Consider the following 22,449-nt stretch of genomic DNA (forward strand, 5'->3'; position numbering starts at 1 on the left):
TTATTTTACCTATGGAATAAATAATCTTTGACTTTGACTTTGACTAATGATAATGAGCACTCAAATGATGATTACCGTTCATCCCGTTCAATAAATAACAAAAATTTATTATAATTATTTATAATTTATTTCATTTCATTATAACTTATTAGACAGGTACCAAAATTTATCAACTTGAATAAACTTCGTTACATAATCTGTTTGCTCTATATATATCGGAGCTAAAGAGCACGTCGCTTCACTAAAATTAATAAATAAAAGAGTCCAGGAAGTAGCGCATTTTTGTGTCCATGGTTATATGTCAATAATTACGGAACTTCGGAGGCATGTACGGAGGGATGGACGGAATATAAGGCTATTTAGAAACTGGGTGCCTGAGAGTGTCTGAGGGAGAATTTTAAAGAATTTAAAATTTTTACACTGGTTTATTTAAGAAAATGTAATTTATGTTAGGAAGAATAGTGACAGACATAACATTAATACAAAAAATAATAATTATAACCATATACAGGATGTGAATTTGAGACGGGGCAGCAAGGCCAGCTACCTTAATCATTGTAGTTACAGGAAAACGGTTCTAGAAGACTAACCATGAATTTTGAAGATGTTTTGATTGGCATTCACAGATTTTGAAAAAATGGTTCAGTCAGCAATGCTAGAGATGTCCGATTTGTATTAATATTTTTAATTTAATAATTGTAATTTTCATGATATTTAATTATTTTTATGAAATTACTCCACTAGCTTGTTATAATTATTAATACAAAGATCGAACACTTAGAAAAAAGTCTTTCAATCCGGCTGGATTCGAACCAAAACGTCTTCCAGCTAGCCGTGCCAGACGATATGCTAACTAAGCCACAGAACGAACCAGCAGACCTTTCGAATTTTTCTATGTACTTGTTGCAGATCTTAGTTTTTGGCTTTCAACGAAAATTTTTTGCCGTAGCGCCATCTGTGAAAAATCTATTTCTTCACCCAGCAGGTGCTGGAGTTGTCGGTTCAATAATTGTAATTTATAAATTATTGAAAGTCTGACCACCATACCATTCAATTATTTTTGTGAAATTACTAAACTAGTTTGTTATAATTATTAATACAAACATCGAACTGAAATCGAAAAAAAAATATTCCTTCCTAGCAACCCTCCTTTTTTTCGAACTCGGTTATAGTAGTTAAATGTACTTTGTTTGTTAATAGCGTACCTACACACCGGCAAAGCTTTTGTAAATAATTGCGTTGTACAGATAATCCTACTTAGGTTTTTGTTGCGCCTCCATGTTGTAATTATCAGTAATAGTTTTTGTAAATTTTTTGATAATAAAAAGAACCGACCTCAAAATTTTTTGGGATTACGCCTTTTTGCCAAGTTTTATTGAAATCATTTAAGGTGAAAATCCATTAAACCAAATTCATCCCCTAATTTAACTCCCTTAAGAGGTGGAATATTTTCTCAAATTTGAATGGAACCACTGAAGTACCGGTAACCAATCACAAAGTCGCAAATTTTTTTGGCCGATATAACGTTTGCTCGAATTTTCATTACACCGAAAACCGAATTATGACGAAACAGTTGTTCTTTCAGGATATGTTGAATGTTTATCGCAAAGTCACGATTAGGTTCGGTTAAGTTAGGTTTAAAAGAAAAAACATTTTCCTCTCAAAATTACTTTCGAGGTTATGAAATTTTAACCAAACGTTATTTTTGGACAACTGATAGGTAACCCTGAACTACCCTCTTTTCAACAAAAACAGAATCATCGGTAATAAGCTATTGTCTAGCTAGTTATTGCAGAACGTATAAAACTTATTAAAAAAAACATATTACTTACAAATAAAACTGCTAAAGAAAATTGTACCCTTGAAAGTGAAATGCATATATAAAGATAATTATGCTAAACTATTCCAATACTGTAAAGTTTTAAATGTTTATGATAAAGTAAATTTAGCAATTGTATCTTGAGTACCAAGAAAAAGTTCCACTTTTGGAGAAGGAAAAAAGACTATTAAGACTAAGAATATTGCATAGCAATCGTACATTTAAACTTCCAAATTATAACAATGTATATGGTAGGAGAATGTGGTCATTTGTACTTCCAGATGTGTTAAACAGGGTACCAAAGAAGTTAGCACAAATATTAGAATCAACAAATAAAAGGATCGGTATCAGATTGATTAGACGACATTTGGCTAGGGAGTAATATTATATAAGAACTGTGTAAGTACCTAAATATACTAGATTTTGATGTAGCTGTGGTTGGAAGTTACTAATTTTTCGAAATAAACAGTTTACATTCAAAATTTTTTTTTTATCGAAATCGGTTCCCAAAGTAAGTAACTGAAGCACTTGTTTATGGAAATCGGAAACAACGACAGTACCACAAACACCTAGACCCGAGACAATATAGAAACCAGGACCTCAGAGATGGCGACATCATGAAAATAGGTGTGCAAGCCACTCCACCACAGAGGTCGTATAAATGTAACGTATTAGTGTGACGCTAAAATTGCCAGTGTGTGCATATTAAAAAAACTTTTTATTATACAGGGTCAAGAGTAACATCAAGCTTGACACTTAAGACTCAATATTACCCCAGTTCGAATTCGGATTTTTCCCGTAATAATACGGTTCATTCTGCTTTGGTTAGCGGCAGGGTCACTGGCCTTATTTCAGAAATTAACGGCATTTGAAAAATGTATATCGTATACTATACGTATTTTATATAGTTCAATTGATATAAAAAAAATCATTGGTATACGCATTGACTTACAAATAAATGGACGACGGGTCTAATACAAAAACCACGAAAAAAATGTCCCAAGTCAACTTATTTAAACGTAGTGACATGTAAAGGAATATGAAAAAGCTAAAACGTTGAATTTAAATTGTAATGTCATCGCAGTACTGTCTAATTTTGCTTGCTTCGCTGTCAGTCGAACAAACGAAGACTAAAGCGTGAATGACGCTGTGTATACGATTTTAACGCCCTATAAGTTCGGACACTTTTTAGCGCGGACCCGACGTCCATATAAGTAAGTCAATGGGTATACGTAAAGTATTGAAGAAGCAACGGTTTTCTTGTAAAATTTCGAGGTAAGTTTGTGTTTTTTTTCTACCGTGATAATTTTTAGTAATTTTTAGTAATTGTGTTTTTACACCAGAATATATCTTCAATTTTAATATATATTTTTCCACAGTGATTGATTGTCACTTTCACTGTTCTGTGGAATCAACCAGCCGTTTGAGGTTGTATAGACACCTAAGATTTAAATTCAACTCTATGCCGCTTACGATAAAAACTGTCCAAATTGATCGAAATGACACGTACTTAAATGTTTGTTTCTGAAAAATCAACTCACCATGTAAACCATTAAGTGCCTTTTCTTAGATCATCACTGCGTCAGCTCTCATCGTCTGAAAAAAATATACCAAATTAATACAATACACAGGGTGCCCTACGGCCATGCGACACGGAATGAAAGTACTTTTCATATTAACTGCCTCCGTGGCCGAACGAATACTGCATGTAGATGACCTCCGAATGTCTACTGCATGTAGATGACCTCCGTGATCGGGTGGCTTGCACACCCCCGGGTTCGATCCCCGGCAGTGTATGTGTGTGTCCATGACACCCGACATACAAGGGTTTTCTTTGTGCGGAGCTATGAGTGTGTACGTTATTTATTATTATTATTATTTACAAAGTACATAGGTTGATAGCTCAAGTTACTTTGGTTAAGTAGACAATTAATTTCATTGATTAAGTTTAAATAAATAACGCCGTTCAATTCATGTTTCTGAAATTAATCTCTCGATTATAAAACGACACAACCTTCTCATCTAACGCTCTCTTAGGTTCTACTTTAGAAAGGATTAATGTAGAAAACGTTCTTTTCTACTTAGGTTCTTTGCGTTAACTGCCTGTGTGGCCGAACGGTTACCATGCCAGACTGCCACGCAGAGGTTCCAGGTTCGATTCCCGGACTGGGTGAAATATTTGTATGGCCTACATTTATTTCTCTCTAGTTTGGGTGTAATTTGTGGTTGTCTATGTGTGTTTATAGCACCCGCGACACAGGGTTTCCCTTGTGCGGGGCTATGTGGAGTGTGTGATTATTATTATTCTTATTTATATGACTCTCACCTCTCCCAAGGTCTAAAAGATTATTTTGAATTTTTAGATGGGAGAGGCGATATTCCCCGGCAATGGCACAGTCGGTTGGGGTCAGGAACTCAGGTTCAAGAACCGGCGAACAATACGTGCCATATAGAGCAAAACCGCCTTCTGCATTTGTACTGGAAGCGATTGTTATTTATTTATTATTATTGTTATTAACAGACAAGCGCACGATGGCGACTGACGAGGGCAACGCGCGACACGGCGTGTCGTTAAACCGCTGGACAATTTTGAAAAGTTTAAATAAATAACGCACACACTCAACGTAGCCCCGCACTAGGGAAACCCTGTGTCGCGCGTGCCATGGACACACACATAGACAACCACAAATTACACCCAAACTCACGAGAGAAATAATTGTAGGCCATACAACTATTTCTCCCGGCCCCGGGAATCGAACCTGGGACCTCTGCGTGGCAGTCCGGCATGGTATCCGTTCGGCTACGGAGGCAGTTAAAAGTTTGGAATAAATGTGAATTTAATAACAATAGGGGTTAAGTTGAAAACCAAAATTTAGCAGGTTCTTGGTAGTACTTAAAGAGAAATATCTATATTAATTGTGTAAAGATAGATATTTTATTCTTAAATAACTAGTTTTAAACATTAGGAAGAGTTCGTCCAAGGAAGTATCGTCACCGTACCTATTTCTGCCGCCTAGCAGTGCAAACATTACTGCGTCCGGGTTTCGTAGGGCAAGGGTGCTGGTGAATTTACAAGCACATGGGACTTATCAACTTATGTCTCAGGGTGTCAGAGTCAGGGTGGCGCAGTGGCAGTGCATCTCAGATCTTTGTGATCTAAAGCTCTGAGTGGCACTGCAACTGTTAGGCACAGGCGTGACGCTTTCTACCAGGCGTACGACTTGTTCGTCCCGTCACATAGTATTATAAAAAAAATTGCCTGTCTTCAGGATTTTATACGATCGGGTGAAGTAACATCCTACCGTGTAACGAATTAGCACATTCTTTAGACGATATATCGTATATTTTTGCAAGATCGTTATTTAATAGTAAATACCCAAACAATCTCATCTAGTAATCTTCGGTGCCTTAAGCAAAATCAGCGCAATCGACATTTTTTTAGGTGACAATGAAACTTATAGGATCGTATTCTAGAACTCTACTCAATGCTCAAGTCAGGACTTGAGTATTGCAGTGAGCACTGTAAATCATACTCAAGTCCTTGCCATTAGGGTCGTATTTCCAGTGCTTGAAATCATACTCAAGTCTGCTCAAGTACTGAATTGAGCATTGAGTACAGTTACCGAAATACAAATGGATTAGTTATGACAAAGAGGACAGTTTGTAGATAATCCTATCTTGCGTCATATAGAGAAATTAATTCATTTTCAACCGACTTCAAAAAAGAAGGAGGTTCTAAATTCGACTGTAGGTTTTTTATTTTTTTTGGTATATGTTATTTTTTGTGTATGATTCGTTTTTTGCTGGAGAGAGGGTACCTCGGTAGTGGTCTCATTTAAATTTGAAGAAAATATTCCACCCGTAAGGGTGGCAACCTAGGCGATGAATCCGGTATCGCACACTTTTCGGTAACCGATTTCAATAATAGTATAAAACTTGGCAAATAGATGTAATTCCCCGAACTTTTGAGGTCGGTTTTTTAGTACTTTTTTTTAGTACTACATTCAAAGATTTTTAAAAGTTGTTTGACTCATCTGGGAATCAAGCCAACCAAATGTAAAAACGGCACCCTGTATTTATATCACGCCGTACAAAACACTTGATTTTTTTATGACACCAAGCAAAGGGACGATCAAGTTGTGTGTCCGGTGGTAAGCAACATCAATCATCAAGTCCCAGTAATTTCACCAGCACCCTTCACAACCGGAATGCAGAAATAGGCTAAGTGGCAGTTGTTTTACTTTTATTTCTTGTAAATATATTTACAGTATTACAGTTAAGAACAAATGCACTGTAACAACTAAGCTACTTATAAAAAAGAAAGGACAAATGCATTGTAATTATACACTTGGTTCCCTGGCAACCATCATTTCACAGAATCTCAAGCATTCACAATGCACACTAGTTCATCCGGTGCTGGCCCTGTACTGTCGTTCTACGTCCAACATTCTTCCAAAACAATTACTGTGAAATAAGTAATACTGCAATATGCGATATATATAATGCATTATGCGAATGACGCTTCATACTTGACTGTCTTTCGATTTTGTCGAATATTACTTATTAGACAGTAATTGTTTTGGATGGATGTCAGACAAGAGTAGACCCCATTATACCAAGAATTCGTTGAGCATTGTGAGATACTTCCCAGGATGAAAACATGTTTTATAAGTTACTGTATACTTACAGTAATTTCAGGTATCCACATATGTTCCATTTAAAGCAAACGACGTTTAAACATGTGTGTACTATCATAAACTGGCATGTTAAGTAATACTTTTTCTTAAATTTATGAAGTTTAAAATACTGGCCATTGGTACAGTTATTAATTACATTTTAGTAAAACCTTATTGATGTATTCTTGCGTTTATGCCCATAAAATCTGCAACAACAAGAAAAATATATTAAAGCATGACATTAGTCATTATCAAATATTTATTTATTTATATTGTACAACCACACTAACAATAACAATAACCAAACAAGTAAGTCAATAAGGATTGAGTCAGACATATCTATCTTCTTCTTCTTTTAAATGTTATGGCCCCATTGAAGTAATCAATGATTTCCCCAACATCAAGTTGAGGAACGCACACTAAATTGACCAGTGAATTTAGACTCAATTCACTGAGAGGAGAATCTACAACAATAGAGAACCTACACAGACTATTACAGAAACAAATTGTTTTTATTATTATTAATACAAAGATCGAACACTCAGAAAAAACACTCAGAAAAAATTCCTTCGATCCGGTCGGTTTCGAACCGACGTCTTCTTGCATACCGTGCCAGACACTATACCAACTAAGCCACAGAACGAACCAACGGACCTCACAAATTCTTCTACGTGCTTGCATCGTGTCTTTGTACTTGGTCTTTCAACGACTTTTTAGTCGTTGAAAGACCAATCTATGAGAAATCTCTATCTCAAATATCTATGAGAAATCTATGACAGATTTATCACCCAGTTATGATGTGGAGTAATTTCACAAAAAATAATTGAATATCAATTCAATAAAAATTTAATTAAATTGTTATTAGTTTAATAAATTTACACAGCACATGCACAAAGGGAGACTGGACTAATGTTAGGAGGAAGTTGACATTAATGGGACGGGGAATTTTAGGAGGGAGGTTATCATACAGAGGAGTGATGACACGATTACAGGTATACCTAAAACAAACTCTAGTTTGGATGTTTTTGACTCAAGATCCAGAATATTTAAAGGAGAAGTAAACTCGCCTAGCACTGACTTGGGTATTCACCCAAACATATGTCACTTTTGTATTCAGTAAATAAATATATTAATTATATAATTAAATAATTTATTAACAAATTATGAACAGTACATCTTTCTTCTTGTTACTTTATAGTGATGTATCACCTTAAGTAGGATTACAATGTCACATGTACACACATCCGAAAGAATTACTGTCAAATTGTTATGGACAGGCGTGTAGCTTAGTATCAGACGCACTACTTGCTCGTCCCGTCACTTGATATTATAAAAAAATACATGTCCCACTGCCATCCATGGACATGCCGACTTATTTAATAAACCAGTAACTTTGTTGTTGAATCACGTCAAAATGGCAGGATACATTTTAGTAAAATTTTACATAATATGATTAGATTATATCTCAATTTATCTTATAATTTTTTTTCCGGAAGAGAACTAAGTTAGAAAGTTGTTTTATTAATTATTTGAAATTCAAAAAACAACAGTGTTTCTTACTGACTTTGATTTTTTAGCTATGGATATGTATTTTTTAATCTAGTTTCATTAATAAATAGTTAGGTCAAAAGTAATCTCAACACAAGTTGGAAACAAAAAATTAACCTCTTTCGTGTAAATAAATTGAAATAACAAGGATTACATTACCATATTTTGTACACTGAATGCACGAATTTAGGCACACGCAACGCACAAAAAAGAACTACATCATTTATTTTCAACAGTCACTGCGTTTTATCACTTATTCATACAATTCCACACACAAGAAAAGTTTATACGAAAATGTTTCACAAAAATATTTACGAAACGTCAAACTTATATAACCCTATTTTTTTGACAAGTGCACATGTTCCGTATCGAGGAACGTTTTTTGTGTATCTTTTTAATTTTGTCGCATTATAATTTCGAATTAGCGCGAAAAAAGTTAAAGAAAATGTTTTGTTAGTGCTGTCGACATAGTTGTATTCTGCCAACGGTTTCTAACTATATTTATTTTATTTAAAGACATAGCGTTTTAGTTTGTTAAAGCGGTAAGAGAAAGACCGCTAACCGCGCTAAGCGGCCTTCTACTGTTCAAGTAATACAGGACTGATATTAGTACTATAAAACCGACAAACTTACACTTGCAGTAACTTGAGGCGCTACTAGTACAATTCTATTCAAATTTCTGCACGTTCTACTGTTAACCGTCTGCAAAAGTAAGCTTGTAGTTTTATAGTGACCATTCGCTTGCGGCCGGTTTTCTGCCACTAAACTAAAACGGTGATGTACTTTTACAATGCCGTAACAATTAAGTTGACAATTACGGACACAAAATGGTTTAAAGGCCATTCTATTCAAAACTTTCAATGAAAATTTTCAAAAACCTGCTGTCTTTTATCGTACCTACTACTTTGGGAGGTATGTACTTATTTATAATAAGAGTGATTGAAATTAAACCCTGTGCACTATAATTACTAAGTAATAGTTAATCATTACGGAGGGTTTACATTATATAGGAATTAATTATCATTTTAATTAAAAAAAATACGCGCTCTTTGTGCCATCTATTGATGAGTAGCGGAACCTTTATTTTACGATAGAACCAATGTATTAAAGCAAATTTGCTTCGTACAACCACTGAGTATATTCAAAAATCTCACTTTACACACACAAATTTAGAATTCATTGTCTGTAATGTTGGTGCAACTTAAAATTGGCTTAGGGACGCGAAAAATTACTCAATACTTTTTGGCATCGAGTAATTTTCCTTCCGGTACCGATACTTTTCAGGTAATAGTACTTTTTGACAAGTATCGTATCGTTTCCAATAATTCCTACTTAGGATACCTTATATCATAACGCAAGCCACCTAGCGATTTTTTTTTAATAACAGCATGTAACACGAATTACTTGGCTGTATAATTGTATGCCATTTGCTTCCTTGAAACAAGTTAGTCTCAAAAAGTTTGTTCTCAAAAGCAGGCAATACAGTGTCAAAAACGAGAAACAGACCGTCACCAAATAGATTTTTGTTGATTGCACAGAGGAGTGGGAAATTGTAAATTTAAGTAACACAAGTTATGTGAAATGACGATTGGTTGAATTAATCAAATTCTTTTACAATTTGTTTAAATTAAAAATCATAAATCAGTAAAAAAGACAAATTCATGTGTTTTATTCTGCCTTTAAGTAGGCAAAATTTGCAGGACAAAAGTACCTTGAGGTATCGATACTTTTGATTCGATAGTGTGTCTCTATGTATGCGAGGTGTTTGTGATTGCCACCATCACAGGATTATAATAGCGATATTCCACCTATAAGGGTGGCAAACAAGGGGAGGGGATTTTTTTTAGTACTCTGTACTGAGATTATCCGTTTCTGTACTTAACGAAATCATTAATAGGATGAGACTTATTTAAATTACGAATACAACCTAGACGATTCGATTCGCCATAATTTAGAAATCGAATCGCATCAAAATGAATCGATTAAAATAATTGCTAGATCGTATTGAATTGATATTCATGAAAAACAAATTATATTGCGCATCCCTAAGTATTATCGGATCGTATTTAATAAATTTCTATTTTTGAGAGGCAGAGAATTGTTAAGTAAATTCTTAATGAAGAAAAAAATTACAATTTGTTTATGCTTCTTGAAAGCATGTAAATTTAACAAATTCTACACTAGTTTTGTTAAATGTACTCGAACTAGGTATACTATAGTTTTGTGATTGTGAGTATAACCTCGCCAACAAACCGCTTTCGCAGTTTGGTGAGAAATTGTATTATGTATACTTTGTTTGTATGAAATAAATAAATAAAATGGAAATTATACACTGTGGTATAGACTAGACGTACATTAGGTACGGTATCATTTTCAATGGGGAATTTTGACAATTTATGTAGTGGTACGATACATAATCGCGAAAGATTCGGACTTCACGGTCATTGTCACATCCCAAAGTTGATCCATGCCCCATACTCATTCCGGCTTGACCATAGTATGGGGCACTGGGGCTTAGAGCTTATCATTGATTCTGCCTTAAAAAAATGAAGAATGAGCTCTTACATTAAATTTTGTGCTATAGCATATATATAAAATGTCAACCTATTTAAACATAGTGACATGTAAAGGAATATGAAAAAGCTAAAACGTTGAATTTAAATTGTAATGTCATCGCAGTACTGTCTAATTTTGCTTGCTTCGCTGTCAGTCGAACAAACGAAGACTAAAGCGTGAATGACGCTCTGTATACGATTTTAACGCCCTATAAGTTCGGACACTTTTTAGCGCGGACCCGACGACCATATAATTGTAAGTCAATGGCTATAGCTTACAAGCAGCAGACTTTTAATGAAGTAAAATAAAAAATACGTAAATTTTTATAAAGCATGACAATTCAACTTCCCGTTTTCAGTGGCGGATTTGCCCTAAGGCCGCCCTAGGCCAATCGTAACAAAAAATTCACTAATAATAACAAGAAATAATATCAAATAAATCAAAGAACCTAATAGGCTCACGCATCGCATCGTATAACAATAACCTTCCTAAATCAGATCTGCCTTTTTTCAAACATATCAAATATACTAGCAGTAGAGCTCTGTGAAAGAGTTCGTCCAAGGAAGTGTTGCCACCATTCCTATTTCTGCCGCCAAGCAGTAATAAGAGCATTACCGCATACCGGTTTTGAAAGGTGAGAGTGCTGGTGAAATTACAGACACATGGCACTAGTCAACTTATGTCTCAGGGTGACGGGCGCAGTGGCAGCGCCCCTCAGATCCTTGCGATACATTCTTGAAATCGCTAGATTTGTCAAAATGAACTCAAATTTCTTCTCAGTTAGACCGACGGTACAAAATCGTTATTTACGTCCTAGACCACATTTATTAAGCACAAAGATCTGCAAAACAGCTCTTCTTAGAAAGAGTGTTGTTCAACTCGCACCGGTCATATACAATAAAATTCCTGATCGTATAAAATCACTTGAAACGCATAAGTTCCAAAATGTGTTGGGCAATTTATTAATAGATAAATGTTACTATGACATCAACGAATTCTTAAATGACACTATAACTTAATCTTTTTCACCTGACAAAGCCGCTTGACTTTTGTAATTTCATTGTTGGAATGAATTAATTTGTTTTTATTATATTCACTATTTTGGACATTAATAATTAATCTGACATTCTTGAATACTAACGATATTATAAACATATGTAATAGTATAATTATTTTTTTCTCCATTTTTATATTGTCAATACCGGTAATTATGTTTGTATTATAATATTCATATACCAAATATACTTTCAATATGTTTGTATGCCAAATGTTTGGCCGGACACAGTGAAACTATACCTACTCATGTTGTACATGTCAACTTGCATATCTAACCTGTGTTTTCACAAATAAAAAAAATTATTATTATTATTATAAAGCTTTGCTACTATGGACAGGCGTGTCGCTTAACACCAGGCTCACGACTTGTTCATCCCGTCACTAGGTATGTTATAAGAAAGTTGAAAACATATTTCAATAATAAGCTCATATTCACGCAGTCGTCGCGACTGTTAGTGTCATTTGCAATGAAAATCCTAAGTCTTTATGGCTATAGGCGAAACTCCAATAAATTAGTTGAACTTTGAACTACTTCCTAGTTCTGCCAAATCCAAGAATATTAAATTGCGACATTTAAGAAAACAGTTACAACCAAAGCCAAAATGAATGTCTAAAAGTGCCATCTATTGTTAAGTAGAAAAACATAACAATGATTACAGTTGTTCGAACCTCCCGATTTTACGGGAAATAGAGTTGGTCGCTTAAATAAAAATCGTTACTCAAACAAAAGTAGTGGAATTGAGATCTTATTGCGAATTGTTTTTATTTATGCATAATATTTAGTCCGCTTATAAACGAGATATTTTTTTCCGTTCAGTATTTTTTTGAATTTTCAAATAATGTTTTCTCAATAAATATTGATTTAAATTTACACAATTTTCAAACATTATTTCATTTAAAAATCGGGACGTAATTATGTATGAAAATTTATGTTATTTACCACGACATTTCGGACGAGTTGCAATGGTTTTGATAAAATCAAATCAAATAATGTTTTTTCTTCTCAATTCCACCATTTTGAACTTAACAAAGAACAAATAAAAGAATAGTTAAAATAGTTGAGTTTTTTTTTAATTCACTACCAATCTATTACATAGGCAGACACTTAGGGTCGTATTCTAGAACTCTACTCAATGCTCAAGTCAGGATTTGAGTATGGTTTAAAGCACTCAAAATCATACTCAAGTCCCTGCCGTTAGGGTCGTATTTCCAGTGCTTGTGTTTCCAGCGCAATCCTAACTTGAGCATTGAGTAGAATTCTAGAATACGACTCTTAAGGTCGTATTCTAGAAATCTACTCAATGCTCAAGTCAGGATATGAGTATGGTTTAAAGCACTCGAAATCATACTCAACTCCCTGCCATTAGGGTCGTATTTCCAGTGCTTGTGTTTCAATTGCAATCCTGACTTGAGCATTGAGTAGAGTTCTAGAATACGAGCCTCAGTGTGAGGCCAGACGAGCGTAGTTTGAGTTGCGTAGTTTGTGCTGCATTCGGTTTCATATAAAAGTACGGTTTGTTTCACACGACGACACAAAATGAGTTATCTGCAGACTTACGGGCGTAATGACGACTGACTTCCGGTCGCTAAAAATAATAAAAAAAAATATTGTGACCTGCATTTTTTTATTTGTTTATTTAAAACAAAAGCATCGTAGATATATTAAATTAATTCCAACAACACTGCGATACTAAGAAAATTCAAAAAAACAGCAACACTTAAACGCCACAATATTCAAAATCTTATTTCTAATTAGCTAATTCTTAGAGGATGGAAAAAAATAAAAGAATAGTCTAAGAGCTAATTAGATTGCAACAAGAATGACTTTGACATCTGATGTGTCAACATTTTTTATGGCATTGGCCACTGGCCCATTAGTCATAAAATTACATAAAAATAATAAGGCTGCTGAGATTCCTGGAGGAGCTTGGGTGGCACGAGTAGGACCCTGCACCCACCACACGCAAAACAGGCGCCTTGACGTCGAATTACGGACACCAGCCCGTTACACCAAGTACCAAGTAGTACATAAAAATCCGTTCCGTTTCGTGGGATTGCATTCCGTTTTTCTTTCCATAGTATTAAAAATCCCTAACGATTTTCTGGAAATTGCAGGTCTTGCAGGCATATACCACTAAAGGAACAACTTCTTTGACAATGTTTTTATCGAAATCAATTTTTTTTTTGGGTATTTGGCTTCTGTCCCACTGAGGATAATTCTGCCAGTGTCCGGGTTGAAAGATACATGGTATATTTATCAAGATTCCCTCAAACGACGATGATCGGTTGCACCATCCTATGGACAAAGACAAAACACGGGGTTATTTGACTAGCTACTTTGGATGAAAAGCGTAAACACATGCTGTGCACGTAGTAAAAGTTATAGCCGTATGTTATTTTGTTCAATATATTTAAATAGAGTAAATAGTAGAGGAGGTTTTAGGGGAGAAAGGATACTATAATACCGAAATCTCGTCCTTTAGTTTGGTAACACTGACTGACAGTGACAGTGACAGCTACTACGTACTGTAAATAAATGTTCTAAAACGTTCTTGCTGCCTGAGAAACTTTGTCATTTTAAATTTAATTCAAATAAAAAAAATGGAGAAAGTGCCACCTAAACCGAAGAAATTAAAAGGGGCGACGCGTGAGGATTTAATGCTGATGGATAAAAATGTATAATATTCGCGATTTTTCACTAAATAGAATCATAACCTCTGGACATGTTTTTTTAACTTTTATTCTGTAAATATTGCAGGAATTAGTGGAAAAAATTCTACAATTAGAAGCTCATAATGCTCAGTTAAAGAATATTATCAGCAAAAATCTCTCAGATGACACTGAAAGTGAAAAAAATGGACGCAAAAAACCCTTCGATTTTAGCAAGTAAGAATCTATTACATTTTTTTGTTAATTGAAAAGTTGTAAAAATAACAGGCCAATTAAAGAACGTATTCTTTCCATGAGCCACAGACATCACGGAGCTGGAAATTGATGAATATTTAATTTTAATTCCAAAAAAGAACTATTTAAATATCTCATTCATACTTCACAGAGTAATCTCTAATACATATGTATGAGGATACTTTTGAAAAGTAAGCAGTTTTAGGCTCAACTCCATATTTGCATAGCACAAATTTGTACCTTAATATTGGGAAAATAGAGATGAATATGCTATAGGTGAAAAACATGACTCATTGCGACGCTTTGTCTCTACGTCAGTGTGAGTAGAGCCTTAGGCGTTGCGCTCTAGGTACCGAGCATGCTACTAGCTGTCTGACTGCTTTAGGTCTGGAGGTAGACGTTTAAGCGAAAAGCACTTAAAAAGATTGCTTTTTAAAATAAGCACATAAGCACACTTTTCAATTCATCAAAAAAAAAAAAAATTAAGCAAAAGTGTTGGTTGGTTCAATGCTCAACAATTTGATTTTTTACATTGTGTTTATGTTTCAAGTCTCGCCATCTATGTTTCCTAAACAAATTAATTCAATTCAGGCAATGTAAGTAATAATTTTATAAATAAAAATACAACTCGTATTTGTAAAAAATAAACTTATTTAAAACCTTCAGTGATCTACTCTTGCTTTCCGCTATCGACACAACATTGCAAGATGTTTTAAACATAAAAGTCTATGCGCGTACAATGTTTTTCTAAACGATTTTGTAAGAGCTTCCACGTAAAAAGCGTTTATGTGAAAAGCGATTAAAATAGAAAACCACAATGTTTTAACATAAAAAAATAGGCAGTTTTTCCCATCTCCACTTAGGTCATCTCCACTTTGTGTAAATTTTTTTCACGATTTGAATTCAAGTTGAAATGTTAGACATTATAGAAATTTTAAAATTGTATAAAACAGAAATAGTATAATCATCACCATCTACTGGCTTATACGTCTCACTGCTGGGCATGGGTTTCCTCTCAGGTGAGGGTTAATGCCATAGCGCGCTTCGCTGCCCCATCCCGGTTGGGGCCTTCACGTTTTCCGAAGGCTGTAAAACCTTCGAAATGCAGGGTTCGTCCCAGTGTTTTCCTTCATGGCATAGCTTGTGGTAAACTCGAATGCGAATTTCATTCGCACATAAATTCCGAGAAACACCGATTTGCGAGCCCGGATTTGAATCGACAACCTCTGCTTAAGAGATGGTATGTCAAACCAATAAGCTACTACGGCTTAATAGTAGAAGAAAATTAATTTTATGTTGTCTCTACTGATTATGTTTACTGCAACATTACCATGGCATTGGCATTTGTTTCACACTTAAATGCAAGCCAATGTTGGAATAGTATGATTGACACGCCAAAATATAGAAATAATTAACTGTTTATGGTCTTGCAGGCAGCAAGGGTCTTGAGAAGCCCAGATATCTGCCTACAGTGCTAAACACTGTAGAGAAGCTTTGTCATTGGACAGGAATGGCATAATAATGCTCACTAGAGCCTTAACAGGCCCTTGTGGCTTGAATGAACATGTTAAATATTAGGCTGACAGAGAATAGAGAATGTAGATTCTGACACAAGGCGGATGTAACTCCTGTTCATCTACTTCACCAATGCTACCTCCTGCTGGGCGTACGTAAGTTCCATACTGGGAAAGCACATGCCACAACCGAGGACATTAAATCTGTCGCAACCAGGAAAATCCTTCAATGCTGGCGGCCTTGGCTCTGACTATAATAAGTCAATGGTCGCAGTGATGAGAGGATACATAGGCCTTGAATGAAGCCACCCTAATAATAATAACTGTTTATGGTTTCAAATTAGACCAATTGCATGTTGGCAAAAAAAAAAATGAGCAGGTCGATAATCGTAGTGTTTACCTGTCTGATGGTTCTTTTTGCAGATGCCATTATCGACGTGTACTCCTTCGCATCCTGTACTTCGGTTGGGACTACAAGGGCCTTGCTGTTCAAGAAGACACGTTGCAAACAATTGAACATCATTTATTTCTTGCCTTGAGTAAGAGCTGTCTCATACAGAGCAGAGAGAATTCGCAGTACCATCGATGTGGACGTACTGATAAGGGCGTTAGTGCTTTTGGACAGGTTAGAATTTTCATTGCAATATGATTTTTTTTTTAAATACTCTGCTACAATAATTTGTCATTGATACAAAGATCGAACAACATAACAAAAATCCTTAGAGGAGAGGTAAGAGGAACACTGGGGAAAGGGAGACTTGAAGCTTTAACTAATAATCTAAAGAATACAGTAGCGCTATGACAGTATAGTCTCTCAGTTGATAAAACAGACAAACAAACTAGTTGGTATGGCGTCTGGCACGGTATGCTAGAAGACGTCGGTTCGAATCCGGCCGGATCGAAGGAGTTTTTTCTGAGTGTTCGATCTTTGTATTAATAATTATAACATGCTAGTGGAGTAATTTCACATAAAAATAATTGAATATCAATTCAATAAAAATTTAAATACAATGAATAGCGACATGTCTTGCCGGGACTGGTAGCTGTAAAGGTATCTAACTGGGTGACGAAGCATCATAGATTTTTTATAGATGGCGCTAAAAAGTCGTTGAAAAAGCAAGTACAAAGATACGACGCAAGCATATAGAAAAATCCGTGAAGTCCGCTGGTTCGTTCCGTTGCTTAGTTGGTATAGCGTCTGGCACGGTGTGCTAGAAGACGTCGGTTCGAATCCGGCCGGATCAAAGGATTTTTTCTGATTGTTCGATCTTTGTATTAATAATTATAACTAGTTTGTTATAATTATTAATACAAAGATAACGCTTCCTGTGAATGTGCTTTGTGCACCATTAACTCCCCTTCGCCCGTGACTCCTGTTAACGAAAGCATTATTAGTTTATATATAGTTATAGTTATTATTATTATACATAGATATTATTTTGACTGCCTCAGTGGCCGAACGATTATCATGCCGGACTGCCACGCAGAGGTCCCAGGTTCGATTCCCGGGTCGGGAGAAATATTTATATGGCCTACATTTATTTATCTCGTAAGTTTGGGTGTAATTTGTGGTTGTCTATGTGGTGTGTCCATAGCACCCGCGACACAGTATTTCCCTAGTGCGGGGCTATGTTGAGTTTGTGTGTTATTATTATTATGTTATTATTATTAGTCAATTATTCAAATTCAATTATATCACATTTAAATAAATTAAGTTACCGGTTTGACTGCTATAATCGATTAAAGAACAAAATGGCAACACTAAATGTTATTGGTGGGATTAAAAAAAGAAAAAAGAGGAATGACAGATTAGGTTACGGGTTTCCGGTTGGTGCTCCTTGTGAATACAGTGTTCTATGAGTTTGTTAGAAATATACTTTTAGTGCGTCTATGAACCTATCGTTTAATTTTAATGTATTCACTATGCTCACCCTCCGTAATAATTATTAAGGTTGCCTGCAAGAGATCGCTGTCTGGCGATAAGGCGATTGTACTTTTAACTATATTTTGTATTGTCACTGTTTTTCTATTCTATTCACAGGTAATCTCCCTAACACTTCGAAGTAAACACCCACCTGACAACCAATATGACCCGGACAGCATATCCACAGAGATTTCATACTGCAAAATTTTAAACCGGCTATTACCAAAGGAAATAAGAGCCGTTGCCTGGATGCCCACACCCAAAGACTACCCAGAGTATAGTGCTAGGTATTGTATCAACTTATATACATTCTACTGTCCAAGTCAAAGTCCAAAGTCAAAGTGAAATAATCTTTATTTCATAGGTAAGCAAATTACTCTTGAATCGTCATACTGATTAAACTCTACTGCTCATTCGTAATTCAGAATCCCCTGAGAAGAATGAGCAAAAAACTAAGCCTCTAAGGGTTTCTCTTTGTAAATATACGGATTTTTGTCATCCAAGTACGCAGAAGTTGTATAATAACCTTTAGTATAGAGTTTTTGTTTCACAATAGTTTTAAACCTTGTAAATAGTAAATTTTGAATATTAATCGGAGTATTATTATAAAAGCGTATATTGCCCCTTAAATGAACTTGAGACTTTATGAAGACGACTGTCAAGAACAGCTGGTTTATTTTTATTTCTCGTATTAATGTTGTCTGTCACTGTATTTCATAAAAAAATTAATCCTTTCATAATAAGTAATATTTTTATAAATGTACTGTGACGTTAGTGTCTAATACGCTGACACCATAAAAATAAAAATGTTCAACATGTATTTGAATTTTTTGATTACCACGGTCCTCTTTTTGCGATTTCCATCACTTTTGGTTCAGATACTTTTGAGTGCGGACCCAACGTCCAGTAGATCAAGTTCATGAATATACTGTGACTCTTTTTTCTAATATCAAGTGACAGGACGAATAAGTCACGGCTGTTCATAAGCGACACATCTGTTCATAAGCGACACGCCTGTTCATAAGAGTTGTATTGCCAATTAGAGAATTTAAACCGCAAAGATCGGATGGGCACGGCCTCTGCGCTCGTCACCCAAAGACATGACTTTGTATTCTTTTGATGTTTTGTCCCATAGTAAAGGACGCTCCTCGACTAGGGTTATTAAATAATCAACCTTAATGTCGTCTGTCATCTTTGAATATTGAATAACAAATAAATGCAGCACTGGGGAGGGCACCGTGAGTTTCTACGATACGACGTCATGCCGTGCGTCGTAGCACGACGCGTCATCGTATCGTGTTTATGTGCAAGAGCTCTAAGCCCCGGGTAGGGTTATTTGTAGAAATATTATTATCAATATTATCATTCAAAGCTTGAGTAACAAAACACAATCAAACACGAAAAGCTTTCACAACAAAACAAAAATTTTATTAATATCGGTAGCATTACAAAAGGCTTGCCGGTGTATACGCTATTAAAATTTAAAAAAATACCTTTTCAGATTCGACTGTAAGAAACGCAAATACAAATACTATTTCCCGCGGTCAAATCTCGATATTCCCGCCATGCGGCTAGCGTGTTCGCATCTGATTGGCTCTCACGACTTCCGCCATCTTTGCAAGATGGACGTCGGCGGTGGGGTGACCGAGTTTGTGAGAACTATTTTTTCCGCTGATATTGTACCCGTGGATCAGGATTTTGATAAAGGTAAGTCAGCTGACGTATCCTATTTTCTTGATTCATTGATTAATAGAAATATCGTAATTTTTATTTATGACTATAAAGTGACGGGACGAACACGCCTACCCATAAGGGCGCGTTCTCATTATGTCGTAACTTTTTATTTATCATTGGTCGACTGTCGCATCTAGCCTGTTCCCATATGACGACTATCTGTCGTGACTGTGTTGTGGACGCTGACTTTATCGTTGAACGACTGTCGTGGCTAGTTGTTCCCACTAGATCGTGACAATTTATCAGATGACGGCAGCTGCATTGTTGTTTTCACGACGAAATCGTTTGAAACTGCGTATATATGTCATAACATCAAAAAAATCGGGAACAACAGTTTATCGTGTTGTTGTATGTGTGAACAACTTGATTTAAATATACAAGCCACGATACTTTATACTGCTCTACTATCTGTCGTCACGACATAATAGTTGCAGTTTAGTTCAGAACTTTTAAATTGGCCGAAAGGTTACCATGCTCGACTGCCACGCAGAGGCCGGATTCGGTTACCAGGCCGGGAGAAATATTTGTATGGCATACATTAATTTATCTTGTGAGTTAGGATGTAATTTGTGGATTTCCTTAGAGCGGGGCTATGAGTGTGTGCGTTGAATAAAACTTTAAGGCGAGGTGTTTGAACGCGAGCAAGAACAGGTAGAGAAAATTTGACACAGATCCAACGTTGACAAGCGCCCGATAGCGACTGATGGGGCAGCGGGCGACGCGGCGTGTCGTTAAACCGCTGGGCAACTTTCAAGTTTTGGGATAAATATAAATTTAATAACTATAGGGCTTCAGTTGAAAACAAAAATTTAGCAGTTTAGAAATATCGTGATATAAAGAATATGTGCAAAGTTATATATTTTATTCTTAACTATTCGTTTTAGACTTTTATTGTAGCCTGTTTTCGGGAATTTATATGATCGGGTAAAGTACGGCCAACGAGTATATAACCAGAAATAGAGACGAAATGTCATTTAATTTGTTTGAAAACTATTCTGCCATATCATTACTGTGACAACCGCGCTCCGATTGGCCAGCCCGAATTCGAAACAATTGACGGGTGTCGTCAACTGTTTCACTTCAAATCGACCAGTTAATTTGAGCTTTGCTATAATGGACGAAAATTGCAAAATTACATATTTAATATTTAATTACCGATGAAATGTGATTCCGTTTGTTTTGTAATTAGATGTTTTGCTGTTTTTCTCACACCATCGAATAGAACAGCCCGGCATTGTTAGAGATATTATCTTTACTACAATAAATACAGCATTTTTTTGGAATATACGGAGATGTACACACACACATACAGTTGTTGGTCTGTCTATATTTCAGTGCAAACGAGAGTTGATATTTATAAGAGCTGTACCGCTAATGTGTTACCAGGAGTATACGGCCCTTATTTCGTCTCTATTTTTGGTTATATACTCGATGAGTACATCCATCCATCTACTGAAATAGTACAGCGCCAACAACTCACCTGTGTGTATGTCTCCGGATATTCAAAAAATATTCTGTATTTATTGTAATAAACAATAAACTCTCTAACAATGGCGCGCTGTTCCATTCGGTGGTGTGGGGAAAAATAGCAAAACATCTAATTACGAAACAAACGGAATCAAATTTCATCGGTAATTAAATATTAAATTGCAATTTCCATTATAGCAAAGTTCAAATTAACTGGTCGACTTGAAGTGAAACAATTGACGACACCCGTCAATTGTTTCGAATTCGGGCTGGCCAATCGGAACGCAGTTGTAATAGTAATGATATGGCAGAATAGTTTTTAAACAAATTAAATGACTTTTCGTCTATATATCTGGTTATATACTCCATGAGTATATCCTATAGTATAACAAATCAGCACATTCTTTAAACAATGTCCTTAACTGTGTCGTAAGTTTTTGTAAGACCGTTATGTAATAGTAAATACCTAAATCATTTGATTAGCAAAACAGTTTTTCCCGATTCTCCTCAGGCCTTAAGGGAGTCACCACGTCACAATCTTCTTTTTCAGCAACATCAATGTACACCCTTACTATAGAAGGCAATGCGTTCCTCTGGCATCAGATCCGCTGCATCATGGGAGTCCTTCTTCTAATCGGCCAGAGTCGGGAGACCCCTGACGTCATGACACGGCTTTTGGACCTAGACACCTGTCATAGGTAGGCTTAGACCACTACCAGATCCATTTCGAGTTGGAAACCTAACACGTTTACTAAGAGTTGTGGACCTTCTTGCAAATGTATGTAACTTAGGAATTAGTCAGTAAAGGTTATTTGGAAGAAATCCCTTTATGGGATAAGCTCGCCTTTGTATGCTTTTATTTTAAATTGTTTCTTAAAATTTGTAATTTACTTTGTGGTACTGTAAAGTGTTTACATATCTCTGGCGTGAACATTTTTCCTTGCCGAAGCTTAAAATTTTTGAAGACATAAAAAACACTTAGTGTAACAAAAAATTATTTTCCCGGTAAAAAGGCGCCTTGGCGACATTTAAACAACGCTTATTAGCACACAATATAGTAGTTCACTTCATTAAATGGTTAACTTATTTTTTACATAAAACAACTATAGTTGTTAGAGTAATTTACTACATTTTATAATGCACTTTGAGATACGAAAGTTGGATACACAAACTCATGAATGCTGTGTTGCTATTTTAATTACCATGATCTTCTACATACATTCTTTACATAGGCATATTAAAAAGAAACAC

At 35.5% G+C, this 22,449-nt stretch overlaps 1 protein-coding gene and 1 long non-coding RNA gene across 2 annotated transcripts in view; one reads left to right on the plus strand and one right to left on the minus strand.

Moving 5' to 3' along the window:
- The window catches only part of LOC113232224, a 57,325-nt gene extending 50,694 nt beyond the window's left edge, over positions 1-6,631 (minus strand). The window contains exons 1-2 of the long non-coding RNA XR_003310601.1: positions 6,507-6,631; positions 3,361-3,415 (exon numbers count right to left, since the gene is read on the minus strand). This is a non-coding gene — a long non-coding RNA (uncharacterized LOC113232224). The remainder of the gene's footprint in view (positions 1-3,360; positions 3,416-6,506) is intronic.
- A 7,584-nt stretch (positions 6,632-14,215) lies between these two features.
- Positions 14,216-21,971, plus strand: LOC113232245 (tRNA pseudouridine(38/39) synthase). The gene is made up of 6 exons (XM_026466909.1): positions 14,216-14,331; positions 14,414-14,541; positions 16,497-16,698; positions 18,115-18,284; positions 19,499-19,704; positions 21,749-21,971. Exons 1-6 carry the CDS (start codon positions 14,257-14,259, stop codon positions 21,898-21,900), a joined length of 933 nt encoding a protein of 310 aa, XP_026322694.1. The 5' UTR covers positions 14,216-14,256; the 3' UTR covers positions 21,901-21,971.
- The last annotated feature ends 478 nt before the right edge of the window (positions 21,972-22,449 follow it).

Source organism: Hyposmocoma kahamanoa, unplaced genomic scaffold (assembly GCF_003589595.1).
Source record: "Hyposmocoma kahamanoa isolate Upper Pololo Valley unplaced genomic scaffold, ASM358959v1 67, whole genome shotgun sequence".
In the NCBI taxonomy this organism is placed as follows: Eukaryota; Metazoa; Arthropoda; class Insecta; order Lepidoptera; family Cosmopterigidae; genus Hyposmocoma; species Hyposmocoma kahamanoa.

Excerpts from the sequence above, each read along its gene's own strand:
- LOC113232245 (XM_026466909.1), top strand. The coding sequence starts at position 14,257 with ATGGAGAAAGTGCCACCTAAACCGAAGAAATTAAAAGGGGCGACGCGT. Across the intron at positions 14,332-14,413 it reads TAATGCTGATGGATAAAAAT|GAATTAGTGGAAAAAATTCT; the intron begins GTATAATATTCG and ends TAAATATTGCAG. Across the intron at positions 18,285-19,498 it reads TACCCAGAGTATAGTGCTAG|ATTCGACTGTAAGAAACGCA; the intron begins GTATTGTATCAA and ends ATACCTTTTCAG.